Raw genomic sequence first — 26,663 nt, forward strand, 5'->3', positions numbered from 1 at the left:
AATCCAATCTGGTAAGGATCCTGTGCCACACAGCAGTGCTCTTGCAGATGACGGACAAGTGTAATGCAGGCAGTCTCCTTAGTCGATTTGTTGCATAAAAAGCGGTCTTTGGTTCGCTTTTCCCCCACAACAGTATCTATGTGATTGTTCCAATTAAAGTTTTCCGTAATTGTTATCCTCAGGTATTTAGTTGAACTGACAGCCTTAAGATTCGTACGATGTATCGTTTAACCGAAATTCAACGGATTCTTTTTAATACTTATGTAGATCATCTTACACTTTGCATTATTTAAGAACAGTTGCCACTTTTCGCATCATAGAAATATTTTGTCCAAATTATTTTGCAATTGGTTTTGATCTTCTCGTGACTTTGCTAGACCGTAAATTACATCACATCTGCAAACAATCTGAGATGTCTGCACAGACTATCTCCTGAGTTTATATTGGCTGAATAAAACAACAGCAGCAGTAACAACAATCACTGCTCTTCTTCTTCTTCTTCTACTACTACTACTACTACTACTATTACTACTGCTGCTGCTGCTGCTGCTGCTGCTGCTGCTGCTATCTGTGGCTTTCAAAATGTCATGTAAGGAACGCTTAAATTGATAATGCATGATCCATGTATACCGGATGCATCCTGGATGGCGTGGAACAGGTAGTCCTATCCGAGGCACCTCATTCCTTTTGTGCTCAAAATATGTTGCTAGATTCTGCAACAGCTAGATGCCAAAGATGCCTTTTACTTCTCTTGTGGGCGGATGGAGCCCATGCTTTCTTACAACTACTGACCGCAGTAATGAAATGAAATGATTGTATGGCATTTATTGGCCGGGATATCTCCTTAGGGGATCGGCCGCCATATTGCAAGTCTTTTTAGTTGACGCCACTTCGTGTCAATGATGATGGGCACACAACACCCAGTTCCATGCTGGGAATCGAACCCGGGCCCCCTTGTGTGGTAGGCGGTAACGCTACCGCTGCGCCACGGAGGTGGACAGTAATAGAAACCTGCGTTATATTTTGGTCGAACGTCTGCGTAGTTTCTGATAAGGATTTCTGTGGTCATTGAGGTGTTATTCACTGACAGTGATTTCATTGAACTTCTGAATCTTGTTTCGTTGGCTGGACTGCTTTCTCCTTACAACGTCATTTTAATTTGATGATAGTAATATGTCAGGAAAACGCTCTTTGAAAATCTGAGGGTAGCAGGGGAAAAATATAGGGAGCGAAATGCTATTTACAAAATGTACAGAAACCAGATGGCAGTTATAAGAGTCTAGGGGCATGAAAGGGAAGCAGTGGTTGAGAAGGGAGTGAGACAGGGTTGCAGCCTATCCACGATGTTATTCAATCTTTACGTTCAGCAAGCAGTAAAGGAAACAAAAGAAAAATTTGGAGTGGGAATTGACGTCTAGGAAGAAGAAACAAAAACTTTGAGGTTTGCCAATAACACAGTAATTCAGTCAGAGACAGCAGAGAACTTGGAAGGTAAGTTGAACGGCATGGACAGTGTCTTGAAACGAGGATATAAGATGAACAGCAACAAGAGCCCAACGAGGATAATGGAATGTAGACGGATTAAATGAGGTGATGCTGAGGGAATTAGATTATGAAATGGATTCTGGATGTAGTAGATGAGTTTTGCTATTTGGGGAGCAAAATAGCTGATGATGGCCGTAGTAGAGAAGATATAAAATGTAGACTGGGAATGGTAAGAAAAGCATTTTTCAACATCGAATATAGATGTGTCAGGAAGTCTTTTCTGAAAATATTTGTATGGAGTGTAGCCATGTATAGAAGTGAAACATAGACGATAAACAACTAAGATAAGAAGAGAATATAAGCTTTTGAGATGTGCGACAGAAGAATGCTGAAGATTAGACGAGTAGTAAAGAGGAGGTACGGAATAGAACTGGGGAGAAAAGAAACTTGTGACACAAACCTGACTAGGAAAAGGGAATGGTTGGTAGCACACATTCTGAGACATCAAGAGGTCACCCATTTAGTATTGGAGGGAAAACATGGGGGGGGGGGGGGGTAAAATCGTAGAGGAAGATCAAGAGATGAATACAACAAGCAGTTGAGAAGGATGGAGGTTGTAGCAATTATTCGGAGATGAAGAGGCTTGCGCAGGATAGAGCAGCATGTAGAGCTGCATCAAACCAGTCTTCGGACTGAAAACCACAACAACAAGTAATATGTCTCGCGTGTGCTTCCCTGGAGTTGTGCGACGTGTTTTTCAGGTAGAGATGGAGAATCTCTACGTCATTCCGTAAAGTGATGTAAGAAACTAAAAATTGTTTCTTAGCTGAAACATCAAGCCTTGAAACTTCTTCTTCCAATCAAAGCCCGATACCAAGGCAAATTATACACCGTTGCCATTGTGCCACGACAAAGTTTCAGTTCACTTGCGGAGTCATAATTATAGAATACTTCGCGGTGGCTGACATACACGGATAAAGCGCACTTACCTGGACCGCAGGATCCAGCCCTCGGTCCGTTGTAACTGTTGCGTACTCCAGCGAGCAACAGTGAGTTCATCTTTTCCGGGCTGGTAGCACCTAAGGAACGCTGACATTGTTGGGGCAGTGCCACTGCAGTACCACTTGAGAGACGTCAGCTAACAAGTAATTTCAATTAGACTGTATAGAGACGTAGGGTGGTGTACCATTGAGAAAACGAGTGAGTTATATGTTGTGCGTGGGAGTGAGGGAGAGAGAAAGATAAAGAAAGAGAGAGAGAGAGAGAGAGAGAGAGAGTTTGTGTTTAAGGCGTTTACGGCGTCTGCAGTGTGATAGCTGTCTGCCCCAGGCCACACACACCTGTCATTCATTCCCACGTACTGGCAACGCCGATGTATGTTCCACATGGCAATAGTGTTTCCCTGTTCGGGAAGTACTATCGTTTTTAACGCAATACTTGTTGTGTTAGCTCTGGGTCATCCGTACTGAACACAGCGGTAGCTAAATACTCTGAAGCGCCAAAGAAACTGGTATAGGTGTGCGTATTCAAATACAGAGACACGTAAACAGGCAGAATACGGCGCTGCGGTCGGCGAAGTCTATACCGGGTGTTACAAAAAGGTACGGCCAAACTTTCAGGAAACATTCCTCACACACAAAGAAACAAAATATGTTATGTGGACATGTGTCCGGAAACGCTTACTTTCCATGTTAGAGCTCATTTTGTTACTTCTCTTCATATCATATTAATCATCGAATGGAAACACACAGCAACAGAACGTACCAACGTGACTTCAAACACTGTGTTACAGGAAATGTTCAAAATGTCCTCCGTTAGCGAGGATACATGCATCCACCCTCCGTCGCATGGAATTCCTGATGCGCTGATGCAGCCCTGGAGAATGGCGTATTGTATCACAGCCATCCACAATACGAGCAGAGAGAGTCTCTACATTTGGTACCGGGGTTGCATAGACAAGAGCTTTCAAATGCCCCCATAAATGAAAGTCAAGAGGGTTGAGGTCAGGAGAGCGTGGAGGCCATGGAATTGGTCCGCCTCTACCAATCCATCGGTCACCGAATCTATTGTTGAGAAGCGTACGACCACTTCGACTGAAATGTGCAGGAGCTCCATCGTGCATGAACCACATGTTGTATCGTACTTGTAAAGGCACATGTTCTAGCAGCACAGGTAGAGTATCCCGTATGAAATTATGGCGGTGAATCGAGGAAGTACAGTACATACTGATGAAACTAAAATGAGCTCTAACATGGAAATTAAGCGTTTCCGGACCCATGTCCACATAACATCTTTTCTTTATTTGTGTGTGAGGAATGTTTCCTGAAAGTTTGGCCGTGCCTTTTTGTAACACCCTGTATAAGACAAGTCTCTGGCGCAGATGTTAGATCGGTTACTGGTGCTACAGTGGCAGGTTATCGAGAGCGTTGGGACACAGCATCTCCGAGGTAGGATGAAGTGAGGATTTTCCCGTACGACCATTTCACGGGTTTACTATGAATATCAGGAATCCTGTAAAACATCCAATCTCCGACATGGATGCGGCCGGAAGAAGATCCTGTAAGAACGGGACCAACGACGACCGAGGAGAATCGTTCAACGTGACAGAAATACAACCCTTCTAAAATTGGTGCAGATTTCAATGCTGGGTCATCAACGTGTCAGCGTGCGAACCATCCAACGGCACATCATCGATATGGGCTTCCGGAGCCGAAGATGACTGCACGGCGCAAAGCTTTACACCCTGCGCGGGACTGTCATCACCGACACTGGACTGTTGATGACTGGGAACATGTTGGCTGGTCGGACGAGTCTCGTTTCAAATTGTATCGAGCTGATGGACGTGTACGGGTATGGAGACCAACTCACGAAACCATGGACCCTGCAACTCAGCTGGCGACTGTTCAAGCTGGTGGAGGATCTGTAACTGTGTGGGGTGTGTGCAGTTGAAGTGATATGGAACCCCTCAAACGTATAGTTAAGACTCTGACAGATGACACGTAGGTAAGCATCCTATCTGGTCATCTGTATCCTTTAATGTTCTTTGTGTATTCCGACGGACTTGAACAATTTCAGCAGGACAGTGCGACACCCCACACGCCCATTATTGCTACAGAGTGGCTCCAGGAACACTCTCTGAGCTTAAGCACTTCGACTAGCCACCAGACTCCCCAGACACAAACATTACTGAGCATACCTGGCATGCCTTGCAACGTGCTGTTCAGAAGAGATCTCCACCCTCTCGTACTCTTGTGGACAGCCCTGCAAGATTCATGGTGTTGGTTCCCTCCAGCAGTACTTCAGACATTAGTCGAGTCCATGCCACGTCGTGTCGTGGCACTTACACGTATTCACGGGGACCCTACAAGATATTAGGCAGGTGTACCAGTTTCTTTGGCTCTTCACTGTAGTTTCGCATCTACCTCTACCTCTACAGTGGCGAGACGTTCTTAATGTGACACCACATAGTTCAACTATTCTAATCCTCGAAAACGCAGTAGTTTAATATTTCTGGCTTCTTTACGCCCGGTTCAGATTGATAGTGTGTTTGGGGTTTCTACACAATATTTCAACGACTGATACAGTCCGACTTGGCGTCAGACAGCGAGCAGCATCACGCGGTCAATGCTGTTGTGACAGTGAGGGAGATTAGCAACTACACTTCTGTTTGAAGATGAGAAATTAGAATTTTTCAAACCCAGAGTAAAAACAAAAAAAGAAAAAAAACAGAAATTGTATCATTATTTGACGAATAGCTCTAGCAAAACTACGGTTCGGTAGTTTTGGTACCCTAAACAAATGACGTAGTAAGTGGTAGGATTATGGTAGCATTGTTAGAACCGGTAGGGAAAAGAACATAAATGAATGTAAAAGAAGGAAAGTGGGAGCTGATGAGTTCTCTTTTTTGTTCATAATTAGAACAGCACGCCATTCTCTCTTAGTCCGTTGTGTGTCTCGTATCCTTACAGAATGTAAGTTTCATTTTATAAGTAAAGAAAATTAGTTGACTGCATAACTTCTGCGCTTTTATACAGCCAAAGAATTTGTATCGTTTTCTTCAGTTTTTAGTACTACATCCATCTGTTTCACATGACGAAACAACAATTTTGAATAAAACAAAATGTTCAAATGTGCGTGAAATCTTATGGGACTTAACTGCTAAGGTCATCAGTCCCTAAGCTTACTCACTACTTAACCTAAACTATCCTAAGGGCAAACACACACATCCATGCCCGAGGGAGGACTCGAAAGTCCGCCGGGACAAGCCGCAAAGTCCATGGCTGCAGCGCCCTAAACCATCTGGCTAATCCCGCGCGGCAATAAAACCTGATCATTTCAGTTTTACTATAAATACTATTTATTCATAAGTTACAGACAGGAAGTCAACCATGTAGAGCAAAAATGTTCCGGGGTTTACCTGTCCCCTTACTATACTCCCTCGGTTTGTATAGGGTTCACCACTTCCAGGTCTATTAAGGCACTGATCGCATACGTAAAAAAGCAGTTGTTATAAAGTAATTGCAGATAGGTATGCAACACGCCCAACGTACAGGTAATGCGGTTACGACCTTGCCTGACCAAAGCTGCTAGGAAAACTACAACTACCGTAGCCTACGCTAGTTTTGCAACTCTAGTTAATAAGGAAGTCTCGCCACGCTTCATTAGACGCTGCAGTAAACGATGTTTCTTGTAATCGTAGGGGACAGCTGTAGATGTGGTTAGCGCCCTCCTCCGCGCCGTGCTTGCATTGGAGGGTTTTAGAACAGATAGATGTGCATGACGAACAACGTTCTTACCCCACCTCCGCTACATAGACGACATATGTGCGACACTATAGTCTTACTGTTAATATTAAACTGGTTTGAAAATGTTTATTTAATCGAAACTGGTTTCCTAATAAAATTAATCGCGATTTGGATTATTTTGAGTATGTATATTCTGAAACATTGGGAATTGCAGTTTGTGAAACTTCAGTAACTTACCTGACATGCAATTAGAAATTGAGTATCTGAGCCTAAGTACGTCGGTAGTGGTGGTTAAAATAAATAGCTGAAGCTGTAAATGATGCTCCTTTTGTGTACTGTGACGACGCCAGGTTAATACGGCTGCTAACGACATTGTGTGGATGCTAAGACTGCATGAGTAAGGTGTTGGAGGTGGCTTTATGGCACCCGAGGAAAAACAAAACACTTCGTGTCACATGACAAACATTCCCTCCTCTCTGTCTCGCGTTATCTGCCTGCTGCTTTGCACACAATGCTGCGATCACGAGTCTGCATTAGTATGTGGGAATGTGGCCAAGCGAGCGAACCGGCGCGCAGTTCGTAAGTAATTGTGGTGGATGCAGTCCCCCGTTTCGGCGCTCCTCCAGGGTGAGCTGGAGTCGACGCTCAGGTTCGATTAAACAGCGCATTGCTTTGTAAATAATTGTTTCCTCTAATCTTGCGCCTAGAGACAGAATATGTTCTTGCTTGGTGCGCTCAGTATTTCTTGAGAAAATGTCAGCTGTGCGGAATAACATTCGCAACATGTGTCTAACATAGGGTTGCTGTGCGTCCCGATATATCGGGACCGTCACCGTTATGGGTCTTCTTGCCCCGACATCGCGAGAAGACCCAATTTTGTCCAGATTTTGCGAAATACTGTCACGAGCTTGGCTGAAGTACCGAAGGAACGCCATCTGTTACGCAAAATGTAAATGCCGTCTCAGTTTACGTCAACAAATTCATGTCGACCAGGTCGTGTCACAGATGGCGTTGCTTGTTGCGTGTCCTGTATCGATGATGCAAGCACCTTTTAGTTCTAGCGCCATCATTTGAGAAACTTCTCCAGTAGTACGGGGCTGGAACTATTTAAGCAGCGCCAGAATCGGGCAGTTCCCATTTGAATAAAGATCTGATAAGACGATTCTTTCTAAACGTAATATGAACGAGTGCAAGTTAGTAATGTTTGAAGTGTTTATTGCGGATGTATAGGGCATGAAGTGCATGGTGCCGTGTACTTCGATGAAAAAGTCGTTCTTGTCGACTGTTCACCATCTAATAAACTTACCGTATCATAGCTTACGAAAATGCCAAAGGATGGAAAGAAAGTGTCTCACTTTTCGGATGATTACACAAAAGAGTGCTCTTTTGTCAAGGAAGGACGCACGGATCATGAAGCGTTCCGTGGGATTCGTAGCTGTTTCACCTCAGTAACTCATGGAGGTAAGGCAGATGTGAGGCATCAGTTTTGTAAATACGTAAAAGGGTAAAAAGACGTGCTGGAAAAGATGAAATCTTCCAAAAAATATGGTGTACCACAGACTCTTGCTGCAACAACTTCCTTGTAATTGTGTTCTAAATAAAAAGTAATTATATTAAATAATTTTTTTACTTCATTTCAGCACCCCCGTCTCAAGAGGGCCTCGACGGGCAACCCTAATCTAACAGTGACACAACGTGTGGTTACATAAATAGGATTTTAGGGATTGCGTGCTTAATGCGGGAACTGTTCCAAGAATTAATGAGAGATGTCTCCGAAAAAATTCAAGGAAATACCCACCAATTGAGCCAATATTAAATAGTATTTTCATCAGTTAAAATTTCTTTGGAAGCCGAGTTTATTGCGTGGTAGTAACGTAACGTTGTCCTCTTACCCGATTCATCTTTATCGATGAGAAATATGGAGATAGTGTCCAAGGTACATAACGACTGATCTCTAAACGGTGTAACTCGGGATTTATTTCATTTGGTAACCGATTTCCGTTATACAACCATCTTCAGATGCACGGTAAGTCTGACCGTGGATATCATGTTAGCCGATCTGTGAGAACTGGGATCCTGTACTTCTAGATGACGGTATTTAATTTTTCGGTAATATGTGTAAGTTAAAACATTTCAAAGGTTTTAATTGTTAGTGATCCTGCAAACATAATCTGCATCTTCCGTGAAACATCTTGGATACGCGACATTCGTTTTCATTTTCCCACACGGCGTTTAGAATTACTGTATTTAAGCGGCGAGATAACTGATGAGTTCGTAAGAAGTTCTTGTCCGCGCACTTCGGTATTCCGTCGTACTCATTTTATGAGCTAGAAGTTACCTAGCCCCAATAGCCAGTCACAAAGCTCATTGTTAAGTTCCGATCACGTGGTTCCGACGTCAGCAACTAGCAGCAAATGGTGCGAGCGTTACCTCAGTGCTGCTCGTCAGCTGCACCAAGATTGTAAAAGTCCAAAAATTCTTAGCGATTCGTGCAATGCAACAAGCGTTATCATGTTTACAACACGGTGAGTTCGATCTGCGCTTATCCTCCCGCGTCCTTGAGTCGTAACAGCGTATGCACGTTCGAGACGATCATTGTTCAAATTCCCGTCTGTGGTCTTATTTAAAGCGAATGCTGGATTGAGTGTAGCAATCAACCCGCGACAAATAATAAGCTTCACCTCGCATTGTCGGACAACTGTCCAGCGACGTCTGTATCATCACGGTACTAAATTCAGCCCACATTTGATCCCGTTATTACAAATAGCAGCTGAGGCTCCTTAACGCTTAGCACTCCGGCTTGTTCAGCTTGCTCTAACGGTTATTAAATGTGATAAAAGAACGAAACGGTTCTATGTTGGAGTTCCACGTGTAACGTTCGCCTGCAGTAAAATGGTTCAGCACATAAGCACATATTGTTGAATACTTTAATTCAATCAGTCTGGCCTTAAGCGAAACGTGTACTTTGAGAGCATCGCGAACTAAAATATGACACGAAACAGCAGTGAGATAGCGCTCTCTCTGATATCTATTTTGTGGTGTCACCGCCAGACACCACACTTGCTAGGTGGTATCCTTTAAATCGGCCGCGGTCCGTTAGTATACGTCGGATCCGCGTGTCGCCACTATCAGTGATTGCAGAACGAGCGCCGCCACACGGCAGGTGTAGAGAGACTTCCTAGCACTCACCCCAGTTGTACAGCCGACTTTGCTAGCGATGTTTCGCTGACTTCTAGGCTCTCATTTGCCGAGACGATAGTTAGCATAGCCTTCAGCTACGTTATTTGCTACGACCTAGCAAGGCGCCATTATCAGTTACTATTGATATTGTCAATCATGTACCGTCAAGAGCGACGTTAATCATTAATGGATTAAAGTTAAGTATTCCACCAGCTACGTCCGTTTTTCTAAAGTCTAATTTCCTTGTCCTGTTCCAGACCTCACGCCAGCCTGCGTGAGCTAAATCGCGTGCCATTCGGCCTCCTCTAGTAAAACGGTGTTGGCTCTCCTGCCAACCACAACACATTTTCTTCTTTATATGGTCAAATAACTGAGTGTGCTTGTACATAAATGTTATTAACTAACGTTAAATTCGCAATGAAAATATTTCAGTATGGTAGGTACAATGTCATTATGCTTTTCTAAGCGATCGTTTTGACAGTGTCTTCTAGTTAACGCTTTTTCGGGATGATCATCAGTACATACTGCTCGGAAAACAGTAACTACTTCTCCTCAATTCGCTGTACGACTTTTTTCCCTCTAGAAACTTCATCGTAGTATTACAGTCCACAGCGGATTTGTAAATATTATCTTTGTACCATGGGAACTTAAAAAAGTAAATGTATCTGTCAGTGTATGCGCTAAAAGAAAAATAACATATTTCGTGTAGCGTTATATGAAAAATCGCAAGAAAATACAAATTATGAGCAATACCTGATGCTGAACATTTTACCCTATTTATTTATCATGTGAAACGGTTGTTTGGCATGGGGTAAATTCAAATGAGAAACCGGTTCAAAGAAGAAGCGACGTCGGTAATTTTTGTCGACATACTAATGTCAATTAAAAGAGATTGTGAGGACAAAAGGAACCAACAACGTTTAAGGATAAAATGCCTTCAGTTGCTATGTAAAGCCGGCCGCGGTGGCCGTGCGGTTCTAGGCACTTCAGTCCGGAACTGCGTGACTGCTACGGTCGCAGGTTCGAATCCTGCCTCGGACATGGATGTGTGTGATGTTCTTAGGTTAGTTAGGTTTAAGTAATTCTAAGTTCTAGGGGACTGATGACCTCAGATGTTGAGTCCCATAGTGCTCAGAGATATTTGAACTATTTTTTTTATTTTGCTATGTAAACATCAGTTTGTCAATTCTACCGTATGTACGGTATGATTCGAAGTACAGTATTGTTTATGATTAACTGTTGCGAATTGAACTTGAACTTGTAAACCATTGTGAACGTAGAGGGTAGTATATGAACAGTGTGTAGAATATGATCGGTGGGTACAGCATTTTTATTTAGTAACTATCATTTTGTTAACCTCGTCCATACATATTTGTTGGATAAAAATTAAGTACTGTAAAGATAAACCTTTCTTACGAATAGTTTCAAGATATTAAATAAAACGCCGCGCTGAGTAGCCGCGCGCGGTCTGGGGGGGCCTTGCCACGGTTCACGCGGCTCGCCCCGTCGGAGGTTCGAGTACTCCCTCGGGCATGGGTGTGTGTTGTCCTCAGCATAAGTTACATTAAGTAGTGTGTAAGCCTAGGGATCGATTAACTCAGCAGTTTGGACCCATGGGAAAACAAATTTCCAGAATTAAGTGAAGCAAGCTGTAACGACATGAGCAAGCTGTTTGTATATGGAGCAGCGTGTATGAAATGCCAGGTGTAAAACACTACGAAAGCCAACCGACGTTGATAACATAACCATCAAAAAGCGTGGTTGATATAACTAGAAATACATAGACGTGACAAAAGTCGTGGGACAGCGGTATGCACGTACATAGATGGCGGTAGTATCGCGTACACAAGGTATAAAAGCACAGTGCACTGGCGGAGCTATCATTTCTAATCAGGTGATTCATGTGAAAAGGTTTCCGAGGTGACACAGCCCACACGATGGGAATTACCAGACTCTGATCGCGGAATAGTAGTTGGAGCTAACTCATGGGACATTTCATTACGGGAATCGTTAGGGAATTCAATATTCCGAGATCCACAGTGTCAAGAGTGTGCCGAGAATACCAAATTTTGTCAGTGCTAAAAGACTAGCAACACTGCGTGAAATAACCGCAGAAATCAAAGGTTGGACGTACAACGAATGTATCCGCTAGGACAGTGTGGCGAAATTCGGTGTTGATGGCCATGTCAGCAGACGACCAACGCGAGTGCCTTTGCTAACAGCTCTACAGCGCCTCTCCTGGGCTCGTGACCATATCGGTTGAACCCCAGACGTCTGGGAAACGGTAGCGTGGTCGGATGAGTCCAGATTTCAGTTGGTAAGGGCAGATAACAAGGTTCGAATGTGGCGCAGATCCCACGAAGCCATGGACCCAAATTGTCAACAAGGCAAGCTCATGATGGCGTGGGCTGTGTTTACATGGATACTCTGATCCAACTGAACGGATCATTTACTGGAAATTGTTAAGTTCCTTAGTTAGAGACCATTTGCAGCCACTCATGGACTAAATGTTCCCAGACGACAATAGAATTTTTATGGATAGCATATTGCCTTGTCACTGGGCCACAGCTGTTCGCTATTGGTTTGAAGAACATTCTGGACAATTAGAGCGAATGGCTTGACGCTACATACACTCCTGGAAATTGAAATAAGAACAACGTGAATTCATTGTCCCAGGAAGGGGAAACTTTATTGACACATTCCTGGGGTCAGATACATCACATGATCACACTGACAAAACCACAGGCACATAGACACAGGCAACAGAGCATGCACAATGTCGGCACTAGTACAGTGTATATCCACCTTTCGCAGCAATGCAGGCTGCTATTCTCCCATGGAGACGATCGTAGAGATGCTGGATGTAGTCCGGCTTGCCATGCCATTTCCACCTGGCGCCTCAGTTGGACCAGCGTTCGTGCTGGACGTGCAGACCGCGTGAGACGACGCTTCATCCAGTCCCAAACATGCTCAATGGGGGACAGATCCGGAGATCTTGCTGGCCAGGGTAGTTGACTTACACCTTCTAGAGCACGTTGGGTGGCACGGGATACATACGTGCATTGTCCTGTTGGAACAGCAAGTTCTCTTGCCGGTCTAGGAATGGTAGAACGATGGGTTCGATGACGGTTTGGATGTACCGTGCACTATTCAGTGTCCCCTCGACGATCACCAGAGGTGTACGGCCAGTGTAGGAGATCGCTCCCCACACCATGATGCCGGGTGTTGGCCCTGTGTGCCTCGGTCGTATGCAGTCCTGATTGTGGCGCTCACCTGCACGGCGCCAAACACGCATACGACCGTCATTGGCACCAAGGCAGAAGCGGCTCTCATCGCTGAAGACGACACGTCTACATTCGTCCCTCCATTCACGCCTGTCGCGACACCACTGGAGGCGGGCTGCACGATGTTGGGGCGTGAGCGGAAGACGGCCTAACGGTGTGCGGGACCGTAGCCCAGCTTCATGGAGACGGTTGCGAATGGTCCTCGCCGATACTCCAGGAGCAACAGTGTCCCTAATTTGCTGGGAAGTGGCGGTGCGGTCCCCTACGGCACTGCGTAGGATCCTACGGTCTTGGCGTGCATCCGTGCGTCGCTGCGGTCCGGCCCCAGGTCGACGGACACGTGCACCTTCCGCCGACCACTGGCGACAACATCGATGTACTGTGGAGACCTCAGGTCCCACGTGTTGAGCAATTCGGCGGTACGTCCACCCGGCCTCCCGCATGCCCACTATACGCCCTCGCTCAAAGTCCGTCAACTGCACATACGGTTCACGTCCACGCTGTCGCGGCATGCTACCAGTGTTAAAGACTGCGATGGAGCTCCGTATGCCACGGCAAACTGGCTGACACTGACGGCGGCGGTGCACAAATGCTGCGCAGCTAGCGCCATTCGACGGCCAACACCGCGGTTCCTGGTGTGTCCGCTGTGCCGTGCGTGTGATCATTGCTTGTACAGCCCTCTCGCAGTGTCCGGAGCAAGTATGGTGGGTCTGACACACCGGTGTCAGTGTGTTCTTTTTTCCATTTCCAGGAGTGTATATCGAACATGTATGGGACATAATCGAAAGGTCAGTTAGTGCACAAAATTCTACACCGGCAACACTTCCGCAATTATGGACGGCTGTATTTCTGGGGTCAATATTTCTGCAGGGGACTTACAACGATTACTGAGTCCAGGCTATGTCTTACTACGCCGAGGTGGCATGATATTAGGAGGTATCTCATGACCTTTGTCGCTTCATTGTATATGACTGGCGCGGAACTTTGCAGTTATTTGGCCGTTATTAACAACTCGCAGCCCTCCCAAGGAGCACATTGTTGCGAAACAATTGACTGTTTAGGACATCGTAGAGAGGACGTAAATTTATGGAACCGAAAGGTTACTGGGAGACTGCAGGGGAGCTTTTCTAATCTGTCGTATGAACACGCCACCTTTAGCATTGTGAACCAGGAGGAGAAAGCTAATGGTCGGTTGCCCAAGTGACACACACATTTGCAGCAAGACAGTGCCAGCAACATGAGCACCGAGTTACCCCACTTCCCCCGGCCCGGCTGTCGGTTGCGCAGTTCCTTTTTTTCCTTTTTTTTTATCCGCCCTCAGGTGGCGTGAGGCCAGCCGTCACCCCCCCCCTCCCACCCCCCCCCCCCCTGTCGCCGCTCCCTACCTCCTGCACCCAGCCCAGGCGCCAAGTGTCAGTAGGTAATGACGTCACCGGGCGTGTGACGTCGCAGAGTATCGACCGCGCGCCTGCCCGGTGTCAGAGGCATGTGACGTCACGGGACAGCGCGACCCGGGCGCAAGTGGGGCGGCCTTTCCGCGGGAATGTCACACGGCTACGGGCAGGTGGCGCGTGATGGCCGCTGTGTGCTCCGCTGTCCCACAAAGCCAGCAGACGTTAAGTCTGCCTGCTGGCGTGGAGGGGGGCGGCGGCTCATGTTTCCCGGGCGGGCGAGACCTCGTTCTGTGAATGCTACAGTCGCCTGTTGTGAGGGAAGAGAAAGTAAATGAATATGAGATGGGAGATATGATAGACCGCTACTGCGATAACAATTTGAGAGAGCGTTGAAAGACCTAACTCAAAACAACGCCCCTGGAATAGACGTAAGAGACTGGCACGGGTTAAATGAGTGGAAGGGCTTGGTCGGGGTGGGTGTGACACATTTCTTTCAAATTGCATTTCATCAAAAGCACATCGCTGAAACACATTTTATTACACTAAAAGATTACCACAAAAAAAACCACAACTGGACGATTCGAGCTGTGTGAACAGCGGTCCTGTCGGTTTGGAACTCAGTATCACCATCGGGGAACGAGCACTGTACCAGGGGATGTTTATCCAAAATGGTCACAAACCATGACGTCCGTGGAATACCACGATACGGCTGCTCAAATTGCCACTGAACCCCCGCCAGGTTTCTTTTCTTCTTGGGACTTAAACTCGGCCAGATGCTGAAAACAATATAAAAGAAGACTCATCCGACCAAATGACATTCCTCTATTGCTCCATAGTCCAGGTTTTATGGCTTCGGCACCACGTTGTCCTGTTACGGACATTTGCACCACAGATGAGTGGCTTTGGAATTCCAGCTCGCCCTCCAGATCCCAGATTGTGGAGCTCCCGTTTTTTTCGGACTGGGTTCGCGTGTGCGTCATTCAGATCTGCAGTGACTTTTGCATCTGTCGTCTTCTTATTTTTCGCCGCATTCTTCTTCGATACGGTGGCTCATGAAATACGAAACTAGACTTTCTTGGTTACGGAAGCACGTACCATACGAGAACGAACAGTTCACCCACGTTAGAATTCACGTAACTCCGATATAATGCAGAGCACATTGTCTGTTCCAATCCTACTAAGCAGCCTGCAGGCTTGGCTACCACCTTCGTGTATTCCTCGCGGTGTTTCCATTTTTCCGTTGTGGCCGAGCGGTTCTAGGCGGTACAGTCTGGAACCGCGCGACTGCTACGGTCGCAGCTACGAATCCGGCTTCGGGCATGGATGTGTTTGATGTCCTTAGGCTAATTAGCTAAAAGTAGTTCTAAGTTCTAGGGGACTGATAACCTCGGAAGTTAAGTCCCATAGTGCTTCAGAGCCATTTGAACCTTTTTTTTCCATTTTTCCCAACCCCTGTACATCTCCCGAAATGACGACAGCGGCAAAATCAGAGAACTGCCAGATCGTGCGGAGATTTCTAGCAGTCGTTCCCCCCACGCAGTATTCGCTGTAACGACGGGGAAGGATAAAAATGATACCTGTACCGTAAGTACGCCCCGCACACACCGTAAGGTGGTCTGCGAAGTACACACACTCTGTACGTATAAACGTAGGCGTGTCCTCTTTCTGTTAGTATAAAACACAGTTTCATAAAGATGCGTGTGGCATTTGAACATAAGACTGCGTGTCGGGGTTATCAATACTAAAACTATAGTACAACTTCCACTCTATCTGCTGTCCCCGCAGTAGGAAGCTGTTGCAGTGTCGACCGGATGACTGTATTAGCAAGCTTCTGGGAATTCCTTTGCGACTGTGTGACTGTCCACCTCTGCTGCTGACAACGAGGCTGACTCACTTCCTGGCACGGGCTCAAAACTTTGTCTCCAGTGCGCACCTACCCGACCCCCCCCCCCCCCCTCCTTTCTACCTCCTCGGGCTCCCTTTTTCTTACTCCGAGTTCTTGTAGTTGTTCTCGTCGTACTACTTCTCGCAAGCGTTACGTTCAGATACAAAGACGTAGACAGAAAAAACAGTAAGCACGTACAAATGGCCAGAGAGACGTACAGATGAGTATTCTTCCAGAAGAAAGTAAAAGAAACCTTGTTTTGTCAATAAGTGGCACATCGAGTATGCCGAGAGTCTGTAGCAAGATAAGCTATATAACACCTCCCTGTACCACTAAAGTAGTTGAGCCTTGAAATCATTTTCTTGCTAATTGCAATTACCGGTTTCGAACAAAACGTTCGTGAATTAGTTGTAATACACTCCTGGAAATTGAAATAAGAACACCGTGAATTCATTGTCCCAGGAAGGGGAAACCTTATTGACACATTCCTGGGGTCAGATACATCACATGATCACACTGACAGAACCACAGGCACATAGACACAGGCAACAGAGCATGCACAATGTTGGCACTAGTACAGTGTATATCCACCTTTCGCAGCAATGCAGGCTGCTATTCTCCCATGGAGACGATCGTAGAGATGCTGGATGTAGTCCTGCGGAACGGCTTGCCATGCCATTTCCACCTGGCGCCTCAGTTGGACCAGCGTTCGTGCTGCACGTGCAGACCGCGTGAAACGATACTTCATCCAGTCCCAAACATGCTCAATGGGGGACAGATCCGGAGATCTTGCTGGCCAGGGTAGTTGACTTACACCTTCTAGAGCACGTTGGGTGGCACGGGATACATGCGGACGTGCATTGTCCTGTTGGAACAGCAAGTTCCCTTGCCGGTCTAGGAATGGTAGAACGATGGGTTCGATGACGGTTTGGATGTACTGTGCACTATTCAGTGTCCGCTGGACGATCACCAGAGGTGTACGGCCAGTGCAGGAGATCGCTCCCCACACCATGATGCCGGGTGTTGGCCCTGTGTGCCTCGGTCGTATGCAGTCCTGATTGTGGCGCTCACCTGCACGGCGCCAAACACGCATACGACCATCATTGGCACCAAGGCAGAAGCGACTCTCATCGCTGAAGACGACACGTCTCCATTCGTCCCTCCATTCACGCCTGTCGCGACACCACTGGAGGCGGGCTGCACGATGTTGGGGCGTGAGCGGAAGACGGCCTAACGGTGTGCGGGACCGTAGCCCAGCTTCATGGAGACGGTTGCGAATGGTCCTCGCCGATACCCCAGGAGCAACAGTGTCCCTAATTTGCTGGGAAGTGGCGGTGCGGTCTCCTACGGCACTGCGTAGGATCCTACGGTCTTGGCGTGCATCCGTGCGTCGCTGCGGTCCGGTCCCAGGTCGACGGGCACGTGCACCTTCCGCCGACCACTGGCGACAACATCGATGTACTGTGGAGACCTCACGCCACACGTGTTGAGCAATTCGGCGGTACGTCCACCCGGCCTCCCGCATGCCCACTATACGCCCTCGCTCAAAGTCCGTCAACTGCACATACGGTTCACGTCCACGCTGTCGCGGCATGCTACCAGTGTTAAAGACTGCGATGGAGCTGCGTATGCCACGGCAAACTGGCTGACACTGACGGCGGCGGTGCACAAATGTTGCGCCGCGAGCGCCATTCGACGGCCAACACCGCGGTTCCTGGTGTGTCCGCTGTGCCGGGCGTGTGATCATTGCTTGTACAGCCCTCTCGCAGTGTCCGGAGCAAGTATGGTGGGTCTGACACACCGGTGTCAATGTGTTCTTTTTTCCATTTCCAGGAGTGTACATTTATGAATTGAATGACCGATCATCCGACGTCCCTGTGCGGCGTACGGTACATACACTGAAACCAAAGTGCTACGTGAGATAATGATTCTGTCGGTCGGATAGCTACACGAGCTTCATACTCGGCACGCATTCTTTGCGGTCCTGGCGTGTGGCATCAGTGTTCGTGCATCTAGCCCTCTAGTGCATCGTGTCCTCAAACGAGGACGTGTAATTTTTGTCTCGTTTCTCTCATATGTTAAACCTGACGTGACCGTAAAATCGCAGATTCCGTAAATGAGGTCAAATAAAAGTTTCAATGCAGTCTGCAGTATCTCAGTGTCAGATGTTAGCGAGTGGGAAGCTTAGTTTTGTCGCTGTAGCTTTGTTGTGAAAGCTTTACACTGATTTGTGGAAAAGGTGCTGCAGTCTTCGCATACGTATGTATTGTAATTCGTTCGTTGATAGTTATTACGGGTTATTTTATGGCGGTTGCGGATGTCTGAATCGTGTGAATATTGATATTCGTAATAATCACTCCTGTTTCCATATGAAGGCATTATCCGTCAAGATAACTTTGCGTTACTGTCTTCAGCTCATTCGGGTTTTTTTCTCTCTTTATGCTTTTATAATATGGTATTTTACTGCGTTTCTGGGGTGTAGCAAAATCAATTTTATTTGCGGACATTCATGGGAAGAACCACAAAATTTACGTTGATAATCTCTTCAGCAGCGTTCTCTTGGTACTAAACCGTTCAGTGAACCCTCTGCCCGGAACTTAATTGTGTAATGCATTGTCAAATTTAGAGTAATCGTGTAGATGTAGATGAAAACTGAAAAGCTAAACATATGGTATGTTACAGAAGTAGGGAAGCACCAGTTCTTCATTAACACCCCAACGCAAGATATTAATGTCAGAAGGTGGATTGATTATTCACTTGTAACTATTTTATCATCATTTTCTGGACTATAACCGGAAGCTATTGCTAACCAGTTTAGTCGAAAGGGAAAAGGGGTTTCAAGAGGTCAAAAGATCCCTGCTATACGCGAATTTATGGTAAGTATTTGGAATTGGTTGACCTAATGGATTCTCTAGTTGTTCTCTACAGAAAAGACACTGGGTAGCTTAAGTGGTGCATGGTTACTTTCTATCACGTGCTAAATGTAACTGTAGTGAATGCCTAGATACTCTCGAATGGACAAGAATATGTGAATTTCAAAATTAGAGCGGCCCCTGAGCTAATGTAGAAAATCATAGAGGTCATCTTCAGTTGAAACAAATTGTCGTACAGACATAAAAAAAGAGAGCTGCTCGTTCCATATTCAATGAATGGCCCTCCAAGTCAAGTGATGCAAATACCAATAGCTGTAATGATCGTGATTGTAGGCCGTTAAATCTATGAGAAGTGTAATGTTTCTGTGTGCCACGAGTTAACGAAACAATTTCATTTCACAAAATAAAATTCAAGACAGTGTGTACACCTAGTTGTTGTAGTCTTTGGTGTTGTTTTTGTTAACTGTATTGAATTCTGTATAAGACAGGTCCTTATCAGATATTTTTCAATTTCGGCTTGATAATACGTGTATGAGAGGATCTGCACGCTGTAGAGGTAATGTCGACATGCCTCCTTGGGCAGATAGTACTAATTAATTCTTTAGGGCGAAGTCTAATTTTTTGTATAATTTACTATGTAATAGGAAAGAGCGGAGGAGGATTAGGGTTAACGTCTTGTCGACGCCGAGGTCCTTAGAGACCAGGCACAAGCTCGAACAGCGAAAGAAAAAGAACCGATTGTCAACAGAGTGCGGTTCAATGACCGTACAAATCATGCTGATAATAGGATTTTTTCTGTCACCTCTGGGAAACATTTATTAATGCGAAAAGTACCAAGTTGGTCCACAGTCCACGTGAAACCGCAGGTGCCCCTGTCTGGGTAAGTCAGCTCAGAAGTCGAAGGCAAGGGCACAGCTCCTATAATAGAACCACGCTAGTTAATCACTGCACTTCTTACGCCGCGGTTTCAACAGTCTTACACTGCCATCGTCTGATCTTGCAGTAGTTGGTATGAAATTGTCATGTTAAAGACACTCCCCCCTTATACATTTTTTGAAAAAAATCCAGTTGATAAAATACGAGGATTTTAACTATGTGCATTTTATCATTTGTGTGCATTTTGCCAACTGTCTGAATTTTATCAACTGGATTTTTATCAAGATATGTATACGTGGGAAGTGCCTTTTATGCTTTGACTGTATGTAGCGTAACATGTCAATTTTATAGCAAGTTCCATAACATCAGATGTGGGCAGGAAACCTGTCATCTTGGAACAATAAAAGTGTGATCGCGGCGTCCGAAGTGTGTCCATCATCAACCACACAGATTGCTCCACAGCACAGCATGTGTATCTTACAAAATCACTGCACGGTTCAAATCAGACTTCGAGTGGGGTACAACTTTTTTACTTAAGATAATGACACAACCATGTTGAGAGGATTGTGGTACCACTACTAACATTAGTAAAAATACGAGGATATTAGCAAAATAAAAATTAAACGCGGTGTCTTCGTCATGAAATGAAGTGGCAGCATTTGATATGAGGAATATGAATCTGAGTCGTCTGAACAGCGTGTACGAAGATTATTACAGTAGTTGTTTTCACGTTAATGTTTAGTTGAATCATTTAATTCATCTATCGATTTTTGAGATAAACTAGGCATCTGAGGTAGTTTGACCAGTCAATTACATTCCAGTTACGGGTTTGATACATTTAACTTAGGGCGTTCTTCTTCCGAGAAACCTGTTACCTCACTGCTGGTGGAAGGCGGTTCTGGTTATCGATAAATGATAGCAACTCTTCGGATGATCTCAAAAAACGGGAAAAAAGAAAACTGTATTTGCGTGCTGAACATTTTTGAGTACATGAACATCTACATCTACATACGTACTCCGCAAACCACTGTACAGTGTGTAGCGGAGGGTACCTTGTACCATTACCAGTAATATACTTTCCTGTTCCATTCGCAAATACAGCGAGGGAAAAGTGACTGTCTAAATGCCACCGGATGAGCCCTAATTTCTTGTATCGTATCTTCGTAGTCGTAACGCGAAATGTCTGGTGGCTGCAGTAGACCCGTTCTGCAGTCAGCGTCAAAAGATCTGACACTCTAAATTATGTCAGTAGTGATCCTCGAAAAGAATTTCGCCTTTCCTCCAGGGATTCCCATTTGAATTCCCGAAGCATTTCCAAAACACTATCGTGTTGTTCGAACCTATCGGTAAAATGTCTAGCAGCCCGCCTCTGAAGTGCTTTGATGTCTTCCTTTAATCTGAGCTGGTGCCTGTCTCAAACATTATGCAGCACTCAAAAAATATGTCGCACCAGCGTCCTATAGACGGTCTCCTTTACAGATAAACGATACTTTCATGAAATTCTCCCGGTAAGCCGATGTCGACCATTTGTCTTCCGTACCACAATCCTCACATGCTCGTTCGATTTCATATCGCTTTGCAGCCTTATGCCCAGATATTCAATCGTCGTGACTGTGTCAAGCAGAACACCACTAATGAATGCTATATCAGAACATTACGGGTTTGTTTTTCCTACTCGTCTGCATCAACTTACATTTTTCTGCATTGAGAGCAAGCTGCCATTCTTGACACCAACTAGAGATTTTGTGTAAGTCATCTTGCATCCTCCTGCAGTCACACAACGACAACGACTTCCCGTGCACCACAGCATCACCAGTAAACAATCGCAGATTGGTGCCCAGCCTCTCCGCCAGATTGTTTATATGTATACAGAACAATAGCGGTCCTATCACACTTCCCTTGGGCACTGCTGACGGCACGCTTGTCTCGAATCAACAGCCGCTGTCGAGGACAACTTGCTGGGATATATTACGTAAGAAGTCTTCGAGCCACTCACATATCTGTCAACCTACTCCATATGCTCATACCTTCGTTAACAGTCTGCAGTGGGGCGCCGTGTTAAGTGCTTTTCGGAAATCTAGAAATATGGAATCTGCCTGTTGCCGTTCACGCATGGTTCGCGGTAACCAATGTGAGAAATAGGTAAGTGATGCTTTCTAAAACCGTGCTGATTCTTTGGACGTAACGTAAAATGTGTGCTAATTGTGTGGAGCTAAAAAAAAAGTAAGTTATAAGGTAAGACCAGTTGAAAAGGAGACCTTTGACTTAGCGTTGTCGTATGTAACCTCAGTGGGAGAATGTGTCTGCCGAGAATGGTATTCCCAGTTGCACAAGCGGAGTTAACGGCTTCGCAGCAGTTTCCCCATTTGTGGAGAGTTGTTTTCACAGTTCGTTGCATGCTGGATTCCTCCCGATCAGCACAAAGAGCAGTTATCCAATTTCATCGCTTCACAGATTTATCACACGATGAAAGAGGTGCACGGAGAGCAAAGTGTCGCACGATGCACAACACTCTGGTGGTGTCAGCGCTATGAGGCGGGACCTGTAAACGTCGACATGCCACGCCCTGGGCAGGCAAACGTTGTCGCCGCCATTGCCACGATTTGGGCTGTGCAGGAGCTCATACGAACGAATCGTCGGACCGCATCACATAACATCGCTGTCGAACTGTCCATAAGCTGAAGAACTGTGTATCACATAATCCACTAGAAGCTTCGTTAGTGCACAGTGGCTGCGCAAGCATCTTTCAGAGAATCGGAAGGCGGCGAGAACGGGCGTTTGCCGGGCCCATCCCTTGATATACGCGGAGCAAGAAACGGCTTTCATTGCTCAGATTGTGGGACGTGACAAAACGCGACGACACGACATCGACGCTGCCTCCAAACGAATTAACATGGAGCGGCGGCATCCCGGCTCCCCTAGTACAAAAAAGCCCTCTCTGCCGCGAAGGCCGGAAAAGTAGTGCTCAGTTTCTTTTTCGCAGAAGAAGAACCTTTACTAATCGACTGGCTACCACGAGGTGCAACAGTTATCGCCGACCAGTATTGCAACACGTTGCTGAGGCTCAAACGGGCCATCAACAGAAAGTGCAGGTGGAAGCTGTCGAATGGGTTAGAGTTTCTCAGGCACAAGAAGACTCTCGAGATCCTTCAAAATTTCGGTGACATGTTCCGGGACATTCTCCTAACAGCCCCGATATCTCGACATGTGACTCGCGTATCTTCCGCTCCATAAAACAGTCTCAGAAAGGTCTGAGGTTCACGAGTGACAATAGAGTGCAAGACACCGTGGAAAACAGGACCTGTCTGCAACGCCGAAGTTTTTACACTGGCGCCATCCACTCCCGTCTTACGCGCTGCGTCGGTGTATCAACGTCAATGGCAGTTATGTATAGTTGCACTGTTCCACATGAACTGTAATTATAGTATTTTTATTAAAATTTCGGAACAGGAGGAGATTAGTGTTTCACGTCCGTAGACAACAGTGTCATTAGAGAGGGAGCATAAGCTCAGATGAGGGGCCGGTCGGGGTGGCTGAGCAGTTCTAGGTGCTACAGTCTGGAACCGCGCGACCGATACGGTCGCAGGGTCGAATCCTGCGTCGGGCATGGATGTGTCTGATGTCCTTAGGTTAGTTAGGTTTAAGTAGCTCTAAGTTCTAGGGGGCCGATGACCTAAGAGGTTCCATAGTGCTCAGAGCCATTTGAACCATTTGTTTTTCAGATTAGGGAAAGTTTGGGAAGGGACTGGTCATGCCCTTTCAAAGGAACCATCCCAGCATTTGCCTGAAGTGGTTTAGGGAAATCAAGGAAAACCTAAATGAGGATTGTCGCACGAGGGTTTGACCCGTCTCCCTCGCGAATGCGAAAATGTGCCAACCACTGCGCCGCCACCTCGCTCGGTCATTAAAATTTCGATATAACTGTTCGTTTCGTTTGTTCAAACCTTGCACAAGCAAACGGAAGTGTATGTTACGCTGTATTACAACTAATATTTTCTGTGTGAAGTTAGGTTATAAAACCGAAGAATATTAAGTTATCGACTCTGCGATCGCTACCGATTAAAGAAGCGTTGCATTCATGAGAACTGTAGCGCAACGGAAGGAACTGTCTGTCTGAGTCGTGTCCTCTGCTGCTGAGTTTTTCGTTTGTGCCGCCTGTTTTTCTCCTGTCATGGAGCCTAGAACGGCAGCCTGATCGCGGCTGTGCAGATACGCCAACTATTGTTGGACAGTATAGGAAAGCCCATGAAAAATGCCCCTCTCCGCTGGTTGTACACTTCGTGAGGCTGAATGCTCTTTCAGCTGCTCGTCACGTCTAATAGAAAGAAGTCTTCAAAGTCAAGTGCGACTGCGCCTACAAAGCATGTTTTGCGTACTGAGCGGCGATGCGCGGATGTTTTGCGAGTGACCGCACAGCGGCATCTGGCGATGACGTCTGTGGCGGTATTTTAATTCCTTTCATGCGCCGCGACCTTGCGTAGCCAGGGTACGAGTCAGGTGACCGGCAGAGCTTCCAGTTAGTTCGCTGTAGGTGTGACGTAACACTACGCCGTGCCTCAGTGGGTTCGTGTGGTTGTTTTAGTCGCAATGATTTCGTCCTTTTGTTTGTTCCTACATGTAGGTAATGTTATATTGTTCTCTCTCGTGTCGCTTATTAACAATGAAACTCTGTTTTAATTATGTAAACATGTGTTAAACATAAATAACGTTGCAAGAATCTGTGGATATGACTTCTTGTAATTATCTAAACAATAGATGTAATCTACACTACTGGCCTTTCTCTGCCTCGTGATGACTGGGTGTTGTGTGATGTCCTTAGGTTAGTTAGGTTTAAGTAGTTCTAAGTTCTAGGGGATTGGTGACCGTAGGTGTTAAGTCCCATAGTGCTCGGAGCCGTTTGAACTACTGACCACTTAAATTGCTACACCAAGAAGAAATGCAGATGATAAACGGATATTCATTTGACAAATATATTATACTAGAAGTGGCATGTGATCACATTTTCACGCAATTTGGGTGCATAGATTCTGAGAAATCAGTACCCAGGACATCCACCTCTGGCCGTAATAACAGCCTTGATACGCCTGGGCATTGAGTCAAACAGCTTGGATGGCGTGTACAGGTACAGCTGCCCATGCAGCTTCAACGCGATACCACAGTTCATCAAGAGTAAGACGTTTTGTGACGAGCCAGTTGCTCAGGCACCATTGACCAGACGTTTTCAGTTGGTGAGAGATCTGGAGAATGTGCTGGCCAGGGCAGCAGTCGAACGCTTTCTGTACCCAGAAAGGCCCGTACAGGACCTGCAACATGCGGTCCTGCATTATCCTGCTGAAATGTAGGGTTTCACGGGTATCGAATGAAGGGTAGAGCAACGGGTCGTAACACATCTGAAAGGTAACGCCCACTGTTCAAAGTGCCGTCAATGCGAACAAGAGGTGACCGAGACGTGTAACCAATGGCACCCCATACCATCACGCCGGGTGATACGCCAGTATTGTGATGACGAATGCAAGCTTTCAATGTACGTTCACCGCGAAGTCGCCAAACACGGATGCGACCATCATGATGCTCTAAACACAACCTGGATTCATCCGAAAAAATGACGTTTTGCCATTCGTGCATCCAGGTTCGTCGTTGAGTACACCATTGCAGGCGTGTGCGATGCAGCGTCAAGGATAACCGCAGCCATGGTCTCCGAGCTGATAGTCCATGCTGCTGCAAACGTCGTCGAACTGTTCGTGCAGATGGTTGTCTTACAAACGCCTCATCTGTTGACTCAGGGATCGAGACGTGGCTGCACGTTCCCTTACAGGCATGCGGATAAGATGGTTGTTATCTCTACTGCTACTGATACGAGGCCGTTGGGATCCAGCACGGCGTTCCGTATTACCCTCTTGAACCCGTCGATTCCATATTCTGCTAGCAGTCATTGGATCTCGACCAACGCGAGCAGTAATGTCGCGATACGATAAATCGCAATCGCTATAGGCTACAATCCGACCTTTATCAAAGTCGGAAACGTGATGGTACGCATTTCTCCTCCTTACACGAGGCATCACAGTAACGTTTCACCAGGCAACATCGGTAAACTGCTGTTTGTGTATGAGAAATCGGTTGGAAACTTTCCTCATGTCAGCACGTTGTAGCTGTCGCCACCGGCGCCAACCTTGTGTGAATGCTCTGAAAAGCTAATCATTTGCATATCACAGCATCTTCTTCCTGTTGGTTAAATTTCGCGTCTGTAGCACGTCATCTTCGTGGCGTTGCAATTTTAATGGCCAGTAATGTAGAAGGAATAGTAAACGAAAAGAAAAAAAACGTGTCTCGCCACAGATTCTTTCTTCGTTATGTTTTAATAGCTCTCCTGTACCGCAAGTAACAACCCTCTTATCATGTCTTCTTTCCTGTTGTTTCAGGTAAGTCAGCTGACAGGCCTGACGTGGCACCTGGCGCTGTGTAATGACGCCACGGGGTCGAAGACCGCAATCTGCAAACAGTAGATGATAACCTGTTATGGAAGATGCGCGGTAGTGAGTATGCATGCACCTTTTTTCGGATTTTCTTTCTGTGAAACCATGGTCGAGAAGGATAAGATATGTGTAAAGGATGCCATGTTTTGTGTTGAGGGATAACTTCTGTCTGAACAAAACCCACTTTGGGTCGAAATCTGTTACGAAAAAGCAAACCAGAAGAAAATTCAAGTTGATTGTTTATGGGGTTTGAAATATCTCGATAAAACTGAGCAATTCTGGAGGCATTCTCTGACTGACCACACGTGAGATAAGTGCTCCCGACTTTATGTTGGAATTGGAAAAGTGGGACGCTATTGCAAAAATGATAGAAATCCCAAATAATTCTCAAAAATGGTAGGTCGTGAGACATCTTAATTACCTCAGTCGTAATTGCGAACCCGCAAATATGCAGATTTATAAAAGTAA

General features: G+C 46.0%; 1 protein-coding gene across 3 annotated transcripts in view; it reads left to right on the top strand.

The window, feature by feature from the left end:
* The window catches only part of LOC126335085 (phosphatidylcholine:ceramide cholinephosphotransferase 2-like), a 302,261-nt gene that overhangs the window by 185,293 nt on the left and 90,305 nt on the right, over window positions 1–26,663 (top strand). Inside the window, exon 1 of one of the 3 annotated variants that reach the window (XM_049997982.1) lies at window positions 6,807–6,879. The exons of the other annotated variants lie outside the window; for them this stretch is intronic. Within the exon in view, the coding sequence (XP_049853939.1) occupies window positions 6,827–6,879 (53 nt within the window). The 5' untranslated portion in view covers window positions 6,807–6,826. Of the gene's footprint in view, window positions 1–6,806; window positions 6,880–26,663 lie in introns of those variants that run through there. 3 annotated transcript variants of the gene reach the window in all.

This window comes from Schistocerca gregaria, chromosome 2, assembly GCF_023897955.1.
Source record: "Schistocerca gregaria isolate iqSchGreg1 chromosome 2, iqSchGreg1.2, whole genome shotgun sequence".
In the NCBI taxonomy this organism is placed as follows: domain Eukaryota; kingdom Metazoa; phylum Arthropoda; class Insecta; order Orthoptera; family Acrididae; genus Schistocerca; species Schistocerca gregaria.